The 11,551-nt window shown below is 49.1% G+C and overlaps 1 protein-coding gene across 5 annotated transcripts; it reads left to right on the forward strand.

Moving 5' to 3' along the window:
- Window positions 1-4,234: 4,234 nt before the first annotated feature.
- KCTD17 (potassium channel tetramerization domain containing 17) lies at window positions 4,235-11,457 on the forward strand. Of its 5 annotated transcripts, none has more exons than XM_054631183.2 (8): window positions 4,235-4,447; window positions 5,068-5,176; window positions 6,902-6,993; window positions 7,912-8,007; window positions 8,389-8,514; window positions 9,231-9,309; window positions 9,554-9,843; window positions 10,724-11,457. In XM_054631183.2, the coding sequence occupies exons 1-7, from the start codon at window positions 4,241-4,243 to the stop codon at window positions 9,808-9,810; spliced, it is 966 nt and encodes a 321-aa protein (XP_054487158.1). In that variant the 5' UTR covers window positions 4,235-4,240; the 3' UTR covers window positions 9,811-9,843; window positions 10,724-11,457. The 5 variants fall into 5 exon arrangements, with proteins under 5 accessions (XP_054487158.1, XP_077034659.1, XP_077034660.1 ...); XM_077178544.1 differs by having other exon boundaries at window positions 9,554-9,770; XM_077178545.1 differs by lacking the exon at window positions 9,231-9,309.
- The last annotated feature ends 94 nt before the right edge of the window (window positions 11,458-11,551 follow it).

Below are 11,551 nucleotides of genomic sequence, written 5' to 3' on the forward strand. Positions count from 1 at the left end.
AATGTTCTGCAGATCTTTATGTCCCTGACTCAGTGGGTGGGTTTCCTATAGGAACCAAAAGCTGGGGAGAAGTGGAGATAATGCAAATCACTAACGTTCATGATTTTCCTGTGGAAAATTTGCCACAGGGGATTGGTAATAGCATATCTTTTGTGGAATGGGGCTCATGGTAGCCAAAAAGGTAGCCTAAACAACAGCCCTGATGTAGGAGGAAGGTCACACTGACCTGTGGCTATCTTGGGACTAGAGTTTACAGTTCTCTATATAAATTTGAGAATCCCAGGCCAACATGTAAACTGTTTATTGGTATATTTACTATCTGCAATACTTTTGTCCTGAAGGAGGTTTGAATTCTGTGCAGTCTGGTCTAGTCAAAAGTAATCCCATGGTCCCCTGTTCTTCACTTGTCTTCTTTGTCACCTCTCTTCCTTTTCCTCTTCCTTCCATCCCACTCCCTAGCAGTCAGGCTGCACTATTTCATGCTTCATTTCCCAGCAAACTTTGTTTCTCTGCAAATTTTTCCAAATTCTAAAGCAGCCCTTCTACCAGCACCACTGGCCTGAGCACTGTATGAGCCATGGTAATTGGTGTTGCCTGCAGGGACATTTTATATTCCTCCCATCTCTCCTGGTCTCAGCTTACAGCCAGGTGCTACACAGCCATTCTGTCTCCTCCTCCCAGCAGTCTTCAGCAAAGGTGCTGCATGATGCACATCCACACACAGGCTTTGCACACTGCTTTGAATGCAGGTACATTGCTCACAGCTCCTCATGGAGCTGGAGGAAGATTAGCTTGCCTGTATGCCATGGAGCCTTTCTCTTCATGCTTCAATGTGCCTGGCTCAGCTGGCAGTCAGGCTGCACTCTATTATTCAACTGTGTCCGTCCCCAAGTCCAGTGTAGGGAATTTTATTTGCCCGATTCCCTGTTGGCTTACTTGCAAAATGTCGGAGCATCACTTGTCTTTCCCTCTCCACTTCCTGCAGAAAAGAGAGTGGCACTGATCCTATATGGACATGCCAACTAGTTTTTCCTGGTTTCTTCTCCAGTGCCTACTGCCATGTAATCCCCAGTATGTGTTCCCAGCCTGTCAGAGTGGTGACACTCTGTGCCAACACACGGTGATCCCTGCTCCCACTGCTGTTCCACAATGCAACAGTTCCAGAGGAGCAGCTCTACAATGCCAGTGATGCATCATATGCCATGTACCAAGCTGCAGAACACTGCAGTGTGTGTAGCCTTCTGCAGGATTGCATTGCAGGCCTGACTGCTGAACCAAGACACTCCCAGTTTATGTCCTGCTCTCTTCTCCTCAGCTCTTGTTCAATATCCAGTGGCTGTCAAGTTTTTCCTGCTCCCAGTCTGCCTGAGCAATGGTCCCCATGATTTCTCTGGGGACTCTGCCAGGTTATAGGGTCTTACAGCATCACACAGCGCTGTGTAAGCTGTTGCTTGCTCTCCCTCTGTGCATATATTTTATATACAGTTGTCAAAAAGGCAGCAGGAACAAGTCATAGACTCATAAAACCATAAGACTGAGAAAGAACTGATATCATTAAGTCCAACCTTTGACCAAACACCACTGATTGTTTAAACTTACCTCTCCTGTGTCCTATTTCTTGATTTTAGGGGACCTTAACAAGGGTGCCTTAATTGCATCTCAGAACTACATCTGGTGATAGTGTGCAATCAAGTCTGTATTTAGCCCATGCCACCAATTCATCAGAACATTTCAGTTGGTAAATCACCCCATACTGGCTTCTTACTGAGGAGTATTTTCATATACTGTGGGGAAATCCCTGGCCTGGTGCATTTTCAATGATTTTTTTGCTGTATATTGCAGAAAAAAAGCCTCTGATGTTAGAAGTGGTGTTCCTTGACATCTTTCCTTACTCACAATATACCTCTTTAGATTTAGCAATTAACTTTTCACCCCGTGGCCCTGAGGTGAGCAAGACTTGAGGTTCCAGCCACAAGTGGAGACTGGTATTGATGGAACAAAGTATGTCTTGAATATAGGCCATCCTGGACTCATGAGCAGCATTGTCATGGGGGAGGTTGGAAAAGAAGATGTTGAGAACAAGAGATGGACCTTAAAAAGAGGCTGAGGGGATGTGAGAGGAGGAAAAGGAGAGGGTGAACCCTTGGTGAAAGAGGGAAAAAAATTGAAGGCAGGGCAGATTTCTTGGAGGGGAAGATAAATGGCTATAGTCTGCCACCCAACTGCTGCATTCATATTGGAGAGCCACAATCCTCACCCCAGTTCTGTGCTGGAGCTGCAGCCAGCACAGACAGGGTCTTGTAGTCCTCACACACCAGAGGGCAGGGTAAAGGTCTCCAATTTGCTGTGGTTTGACTCAGAGGCAGAATTAGGAGGACAGCAGTCTGACAGCCGAGAGCTGTGTTGCACTGTGACGCTTCAGCCCAGGTCAGTGTTAGTCCGAGCATCTTAGATGCATGTTACTGCTCAGTGGAGACTGGTCCCAGGGCTGGGCAGTAATTTTGGCCAGAGCTTGCTCCATATAGGTAGACAAAAATATTTTTTCATGTTCTGTTAATGGTCACTCTAGTGCTGGTTCAAAATTTTTTGAATTTACACCCTGAAGCAGCTGAATTGTTCCTGTCCTTAAATTAACTGAAGGTCAGCAATCTTGAAACCTCTTCCGTGTTACCCTCTCTTCTTCTCCTCCCCTTGGCACTCCTCCACAGAAGGAGCAAAGTACACATGCCATCTTTGTGAAGGAAATCCTGGGTGACTGGGGGAAGGGCAATGCTGCCTTCTTCTGTAGTGATAAAAGGGAGTGATTTGCAAGTAAAAGAAGGAAGGACAAGAAGAAAAGGAATGTAAGAGTAAAACATAATGTTTTTTTTTACCCAGCCTCTTCACTCAATAACCCCCCATGTCCAAAGGCACTAAGATCTAAATGCAAGAAAAAGAAAGTGTTGTGTGTCTCTGCAGTGCTGCATTGCCCTGTAAAGGAAGAGCCAGGAAGTTGCTTAGGTGGAGGAAGGTTTTGAGCCACAATGGGGTGAAACACCGGCCTTTCCTTTCCATTCTTAATGTGCTCGAGCTGCTAGCAAGCACAGCAATGCTTAGGTGGGAGTGGGTAAGGCAGAGCTGTTGGAGAGAGCTTGTTCAGATTGTTTCTGTGCCAAGGAGTGTGTTTGAACAGAGTCCCCTGGGGCATGAACTGCTGAGCACCAGGCTTGGCCTGGCAGGAGCAAGTGGCAGAGGCAGGGCTAGATTCCATAACACGGGATTGGCACATCAGCCTCGGCGGCGGGTGATACATGCCTGGGGCAGAGGTAAAACTCCACAGAGAGCTGAGTTACAGTCTGAGCTCTCTTGCCCAGACACAAACAGGGATGGCAGGAGCCCAGGGGAAGGACGTGGGGGGTTTGCGCTGGTAGAGCAGCACAGGGGGGGAGTTTGCTGAGTCAGCAACTCCTCTGAGCTGGAAGAAAAATGATTCCTGCCCCCTGCCAGCACTTCATACAGATCCAAAATACAGTTCCCAGAACTGTCCCTACGTACGTTAGCAAGAAGGCAACTGTCTGCATATTTTGCTGCAAGAAAGTATGGCAACTGATGTGGCACTGAGCACTGAGCCTGGGGTAATGGATGTCCTGAAGGGAATGCTGTGAAGTACAGCCCTGAGGGGCTTAATCTGCCGACTGCCAGGAAGCAGCTTGTGCTTCCTGTCTCCGAGGAAGCTTGCAGACAAGACCCAGGACTGGAAGCAGGCAGAGTACCGGCCGCAGGGCTGGCGTCATGTGTGCAGTGCCCTTCGTTACAGCATCCTCATTGCAGGAACTGCGAGCTGGGAAAACTACAGTTCCCATCACCCTTTTGTGCATGTCCCGGCGAAACTACAGTTCCCAGAACCTTTTAAAGAGAGGATGTCTGTGGAAATAAATGCCGACGATTTTTGCATAACACCCTGCACCTCCGGAGTGCTGACCGGCCCATGGTCTGTGAAAACGGGAACAGGGGAAAAGCCAAGGGACTGTCAGCGCTGTGGAGCTGTGGCTTTGCCCACCCCAATAGCTACAGTGATATCCTCCAGCGTCGAGCTACCTTCCTCCTCTCAGGACTCCCTTGGTAGTCACAGGGAAGATCCTGGTCCCCGGGAAACACGGCTGCTGCGGAGGGAGAGGCAGATAAACTACAGATCCCGGCATTCTCCGACAGGCAGCACCTGCGGCAGTCCCTGCACGCCGTGGGGGAGGTGGGGGTGAGGATGAGGATGGAGGGCAGGGAGGAGATGCAGGGCGCCGTGGGGCTACGCTGCACCTGGGACATTCCGCCACCCGCTGGCACCCAGGCCAAGTGGGTGAGGCTCAATGTGGGGGGCACCGTGTTCCTCACCACCAGGCAGACCCTGTGTCGGGAGCAGAAATCTTTCCTGTGTCGCTTGTGCCAGGGCGAGGAGCTGCAGTCGGACCGGGTAAGGCAGCTGGGTTGCCTCCCGCACCGTGCCCCACCGAGCATGGGGAGGGCTGGAGGGATGCAGGGATGGCGCCAGACCCCGGCAGCTGCAGGAGCAACTGAGTGAGAAATGCCTGCTCTTTGCCCCCACTCTCCCGGGAAGGATTTCCCCATGCCAGATTCCACCTTGTTGTAGCCTGGCACCTGCCTTCCTGAGCTGGGGAAAAGAGAGGCCATCTCCCCTCTGCTCCTGCTCTCCTTCCTCTTTGTTACCCCACGTCCTGGGTTTACTTCCCAGCTGTGTCTGCCTGACTCAGCCTTGTTCCTGTAAGGCGGTCTCTGCTCTCTTGCACCAGGCCGAGATTCACAGTTACACAAAGAGGCTGAGGCCTATTTTTTGGACTTTTTCAGCTGGATTGATTCATGCTGAGGTGGGCATGCTGAGCAGATCAATACAGGAGTTAAAATCCAAGCTGGACTGACTTGGCTAGGGACTCTCAGGGACTGATGGTTTCCAAAGAATCTTAGAAATAGTGGACATATTTGCTTAGGCTTGTATTTTCTTGTATTCTAGGGTATTTACAGTTGGTTACAGTTTTCCTTGGGTTTTTTCTCCTTGTGATCTATATCTGTTGCTAGGATGAAACTGGTGCATACCTAATAGATCGGGACCCCACTTACTTTGGACCGATTCTGAATTTCCTCCGTCATGGGAAACTGGTCCTGGATAAAGATATGGCTGAAGAGGGTGAGTTGTGGAGCTCAGAAAAATCCCACTTCCCATATTTAGGAAAAATAGGACTTGTGGTCAATCTTGTTGTCTCTTGTTCTTGTTTTGGATGTTGATGTGGGGGGATTTCAGAGAGCTATCCCTGTGAAGTATGACAATGTCTCCTTTACTAAAGGGGTTTGCAGTGGGTGAGGAAGGCATCCTTGCAGGTGTTGTGGCATCACAACTGTCCTGCAGAGATGTCACCAAGACAGAAGTAGGCAGGATCTCAGAGCCTCAATAAGCCATTTTTTACTGGTTCCTGATCTACTTTTAACCAGGCTCTATGACTGAGTTTTCTATTAATGTCTGTTTCTAATTAGGAATGAAAGCCCAATAGACCAAACAAAACCAAGTTCATCCCTTCTACTGACTGCAATAAAGACCATCATTAATCAGTGATATGCACTGTTATGCTGCTTGTGCTCTCATGGTTGTGGACTGCAGAAATTCCAGTGGAACAAGTCAGACAAACTAATCCTTCATCTGAGGTTGACAGTGGGTCTAATAGAATGACTTAGGGACATCACAGTGTTACCAGTCAGCAGTCCACAGTGCCTTGTTATTTTTTGGATGCTAGGGTGTAATAAGGAGCCAATTCCAAATACAGGTTGTGCTGTCCAGCCCTTGCCAAGCATGGTTTCTGCATGGTCATTTGTCTTCTTGCCTTTCTTAGACATTTTTACCTAAAGCAAGGAAACTTTTCTTCCGAATAGTCTTACCAGTTATAATTCCAAAAATATACCCAACTAATGGTACAAGATTGTACTAAGCACAATTTTGAGGTGTTTCCTACTTTACATTTCTTGTAAGCCTCGGGTCGGAGAGAGTTCCTCTGCAGGTTTTAATATCAAATCTGAAACATAAACAGGAGCCCAGTTCATTTGCATTGCCTTTTTTTATCCTGCTGCAAACATTTAGGCTGGCATAAGACTAACCTAGTAGACAATTCACTGCTGAATGAGAGACACAGAAGAGGTCTGAGTGTGTCAGGTAGTGAGGGACCTCCCCATCTATATTTTCTTTGTACTGCCCTGGGAACATGTGAGTGTTGGCTTCCAGCCAACTTTCCCTCACTGATTCTCTGGGAACCACCTCCCTTTTCCTGAAGACCTGTTAGCGAACAGGTGAGTCTCAGGAGAGGCGATGGATGCAAACACCATAGAGAAAAAAACAAAAACATTTCCATTTACCTCTTTTAAGTTGAAGCATGGGGAATAGAGCCAAAGATCATATAAAGTCATATGGGGCTGCAACTCCAAGTGGCCTAGGAGGTAAGCTAGGCTTTTCTAGGGTCTTTTGGTGACTTGTCAGAACTGCATGTTTTTGTTTTCTGCCTTATTAAGAAAGTCTGAGCAAGGTCAGACAAATGGTCATTGAGAGAGACTGAAGCCTACACTTGTTCTCCTTGGCCAGGTATCTGGGAAAGGTATTGGCAGTCCTCAGCACAAGCCTTCACTGGCAGTGCCTGTTTCTGTAGTAGCAGGCAGCATAAGGAAGTTGGGGTGAGCATTAGAAACAAGATGCAGAGAGCCAAGTTTCAATTTTCTGCAGTAAGGGTTTCAAGCCTGTTAAAAAGAAAAGCAGTAATATAATTTCTCCCTATGGACCTTGTGAGGCTCAGAATTGATCTTTTGCAAGTCAAAAAATAAAGACGGGCTGCTAACTTTCTGTCTTTGTGGTCCTTCTGTCTGTCTTTCTCAGGGATCCTTGAAGAAGCTGAGTTCTATAACATTGGTCCTTTGATCCGAATAATCAAGGATCGAATGGAGGAGAAGGACTACACAGTAACACAGGTATGGCAAGATGGAGTGGGATGGGGAAAGCAGGGCGTGTAAAAAAGGAGAGAGGTGAGTCCAGAGTGAGAGAAGACCTGAGAGAAGCAGCAAGGAATGGAAGGAAACAACTAATTAGAGATTATGTGCTAATCCCAATGCAGCAAAATCTTGCAGGGGACAAGCTACCACCAATTTAGTTACAATAAACAAGTTGCAGTCTTGCTTTTCATCCCAGAAGTAATGCTGAATGTAGCCCCTGAAACTAAGCTCCTCTAGCTTTTGGAAGAAGGCAGCTGGTTACTGTGTGATATAGAGGAATGTTTGTGAGGAGAGCAAAGGTGTCATGGGGAGGAGGACTGGTGTGGGGAGTCCTGGGAGTGTAATCACAATGAAGAGCATGGAAATACCTGTAGAGAAACCTTGAGGAAACAGGTGAAGAGATGGCTGTGAAAGAGTTAAATGCAGACAAATAATCAATCCTGTGGCACAATCACACCCTGTCTTGGCCAGCAACCTTTGAAAATCTTTCTTAGAGGGAGGATTGTCTGCTATCTTACTTTTCATCTTGTCTTCCTCAGATTGTAAGCCTCCAGCAGCACAGCCACTTTGTGCTGCAAAGCCCCCTCAGCATTTGTTGCATTTGCAAAAATTATTTTGTACTTACAAGTGCATGCTCCCCATCAAAAGAGGGCAGTATCTTCTGGGGACAATGCAGGGAGCACTCAGCTCCGTCCCTACTCTTCAGAAGAGATACTGTTCTTGCCTCCAGTGACAGCACAGGAGAAAGCTGGATTGTGGTTCCCACTGCCCTTTCACCTGGGACATGGGGAAGAGGACAGGTCTGTTAAGGAGGGGTATTACCACTTCATTCTGCAGGAGGGGAGCAGCTTTTAGCATGTGACAGTTGTCAGTTGTGCTCTGCAATTTTGCTCTCAGGTGCCTCCTAAGCATGTCTACCGTGTGCTGCAGTGCCAGGAAGAGGAGCTCACTCAGATGGTTTCCACTATGTCAGATGGATGGCGCTTTGAGCAGGTATGGGTAAGGCAGAGCAGGGGGAGAAGGAGTTGTCTTCTGGGGAAAAGATCATGGATACCATACAGTTGCCAGGCAAGGCTCCTTCCCTCTCTGAGAATACTGGGTAAGTCATTGATTGACTCATCATGCTCAATCAATGACTCTTTCTTGCCCCTTTCTAGAGGTTTAGAGGATACTGTGTGAAGCCAGCCTGTTTTGCATCCTGGCTGACTTCTCTCCTGCTTCCCTGTGTTGTCTCCTCGGCTTAGTTATGAGGCCTTTCCAACAGGATTATGCGTTGGACTCAGTGCTGCATGATGGGCTTTCTGCCTTGCTCCCCAGGTGGAGTGGGTGTTTCCAGGAATATGTGCTTGTGATTCTTGCTCTCATCTTTTCTAGCTTGTGAACATTGGCTCATCCTATAATTATGGGAATGAGGATCAGACAGAATTCCTGTGCGTGGTCTCCAAGGAGTTGTACAACTCCCCCAATGGCCTGAGCTCTGAGCCCAGCCACAAAGCCAAGGTGAGATTAACTTTGCTATGGCCCTGCTCCCATTGCCTATGAGATCCTTTGCTCTTTGCTCCTTCTCTCTTTTCTCTCTCCCTTGCAACAGTGGGGCACCTCAGTGGTGAAATACAGGGGCCTGCCCTGGTGTTCAGCACTGTGGCATTACACCCGTTGCCCAAAAGGAGGAGTATGTGTGTTGGAGGGGTGGTGTGTGGTTGTGTGCGGCAAATGGCTTTAGCAAGTCATCCTGGCGCCTCTCATGCTACTCTAACATCCCCCTCATGCCTCCTCATGCCCATTCTGTGTGTATCACTGCCTATAGGGCATTATTTCCCTGAAGGTTTTGCAGCATTCTCTTTCCTTTTTGAGTCTCAGCCTGAGGGGCAGATATCTCCTGCTCCCCATTTGAGGGAAGGACAGAAACATGTGCAGTGCATGACATTCTGTAGGCACCCAGGATGCAGGAAGGAACACTAGCAACTGATGGCAGTTGTTGGACGGTGGGGTCACAGCACTTGTAAGTGGGTTAGATACCCTGATGTGATACTCCAGAGGAAAACAACCCTCTCTGTTCCCTGACCTAGAATTGTCTTGGCCATGGGGAAAAGTCCCTTTTTATTCCAGTGTTATGACAATTGCTTTGTTCCGTTGTGTGTCAGAAAGAACTGCCATGGCTCATCTTGCAAGCATTTCCACTCTTTCTTCCTTTTGTCCCACATGCTGGGCCACAGAACACAGAGGAGGACCTGGAGGAGGAAGAGCAGGAGGTGGAGGAGGAGGCAGAGGCAGAAGCAGAAGCAGAGGAGAAAGGTGCAGCAAATCCCTGAGGAAAATGATAAAAATAACCCCCCAGGCATAGACTCGTCCACCTTTCTGGTGAGAGCTCACAGCTAGCAGCAGGGAAGGATTAGAACAGGTGTGGGGTGTGGGGGCTGTCCTCTCCAGGAGTTGGAGTCTCTCTGGAGATAAAGCTGTCAGGGGAGAGCTGTTACCATGGCTGCTGCTTTGTATTTTAAACTGTTTGGTTTATCTACGGTTTTATTTTTATTTGCAGACCGTCCATCTATTCAGGATTGTGCTAAACTCTCTTCCTGCGGACCCTCCCTCCTGCTCCCTTCCGTGTCCATCCCAGCACTGCCATCTACCTCCCACATTGCCCCACTCGCCAGCCTCCAGCATCCTTCCCTCTGCTCTCCTTGTCCCTCAGGGCTCAGAGTGGTCTCTGCCCAGGGCCCTGTCTCTCTCTGCTCCTCACTTTTCCTCCTCTGCAGGTATGTTACCTGTCTGCACTCCCAGCTCCTGCCAGCCTGAGCTCTGCATGAGTGACTCACTTCCCTCTTGTGGGTATGGCCCTGGTTTGTAGAGCTTGGGGAGGGGAAGGAGGGAGGTGTGAGGTTGACTCATCCCTAAGGTGGCTTTACATATTCTGATCCTATGCGTGCCTTTACCTGCCAAGCAGATCCTATGGCTGTGGACCAGAGGCTCTGGCAGCAGAAAGGAGAGTGCAGCTGGGAGAGGGGTGGAAATGAATGCAAAGCAGGCCGGGGTGGTTTGGGGAAGGGGTGGAATTTTGCCACGTGTCTGCGTGACATGCATGCCAGATCGCTCCTCCAGACTGCGTCCGCAGCTCCTTTGCCTGCCAGCCCGGGCAGTTTGCAGAAGGCAGCCTGTTATTTTTCCTTCCCTGAGCTTTTCCCCCACAGGCTCTGCCAGGGTGAGAATGCAGTGGGAAAGGTGGCAAAGGCAGAGCAGAAGCAGCTGGTCCCCACTGCAGATGCTCTCACAGCTGTGTGGAAAATGAACCTCTCTGCTCTGCCTCCTGCTTAGGAAGGCTGGCTGGCCGACAAGTGTGGGGCTGGGTAGGGAGAGTGTTAGAAAGAGGATTCCTCTCCATACTGCAGAACTGTGAGGCTCCTGTTAAACTGGAGATGCTCAGTGTCAATTTCCACCGGTACTGATGGAGGACACTTGTTAGCTGGCTGACATTTCTCTCTCCCTCTGTGGCTGTGGGACCTGAGTGTTATTATCTTAAGACTCAGTGTATGTTAATCACATGGACTTTTTCTTCCTTCTGTTCTATTTTCCCACCCTCATTTATTTTCTTTTTCTTCTGTTTGTGTTTCCTCTGTCATTTCCCCTTTTCTGTTTCTCACTCTCCCCTCCATGCTCAGTTGCTTTTTTTTCCTACCATTGATTGTGTTTCTCTTTCTCTCTCCTTCTCTAGCTGTTACAAGCCAGAGATCTGAGGATGTGATCTGAACACTCCACTCCAGCCTTTTCATTTCTTGTTTATATCTTTATTTTTGTACTGCAGTGTATGGCAGCCCTTTCTCTCACAGTGACGCCCCCAGCCCCCTTCACTCTTCACATACAGCCATTTTTTTTTACAAATTCACCTCGGAGGCCTGAGCTTCCAGCCCTGGAGGAGGGCAGATGCTGCATGGAGCCCCTGAGCTGCTGTAGGAGCGGGAGCCCACAGCCCCCTCCTATGCCTGGCAGTCTGGCTTTCCTTAATGTCACAGTGGCCCCTGGTGGGGACATCAGCGATCAGCCACTGCAGCCTGCGGTCCCTTCCTGAGCACCCTGGATGCAAATGCGGACCGAGGTGGTGGCAGCTGTGGAAGGACCAGCCCTTGCCCTTTCACTGTTGCAGGCAACTGGTGTGGGCTTGTGGCCTGGGGACAAATGCAGAGCCACCGTCCTTTTCTGGGCCACCTGTATGGCTCGGAGGTGTCCCTGTGCTGGGTATCACATTCCTTGGTGCCTCCCCCCCGTCCCCCCAAAGCAGCTCTGTGCCAGCAGTGTGAGAAGGAGAATGGTGCTGCCTGGGTACCATGAACATGCTGGTACCTCATGTTGTGTCAGCCAGCACCAAGCAGATCCCAGTTTTGGGGAGCAGGGTGTTTGCTTCACTGCTGTGTCTGAAGACTCCTGAATAAAATTCACAGTCTGTTCCTCCTTGCCGCATCTCGTTTTAAGTGGCAAGAATTCATTGCTGCTGTAAGGGGGTGGGAGTTGGAGAAAAGGAGTTTGGATTCATCACCTGGAGCCA

Source organism: Agelaius phoeniceus, chromosome 5 (assembly GCF_051311805.1).
Source record: "Agelaius phoeniceus isolate bAgePho1 chromosome 5, bAgePho1.hap1, whole genome shotgun sequence".
In the NCBI taxonomy this organism is placed as follows: domain Eukaryota; kingdom Metazoa; phylum Chordata; class Aves; order Passeriformes; family Icteridae; genus Agelaius; species Agelaius phoeniceus.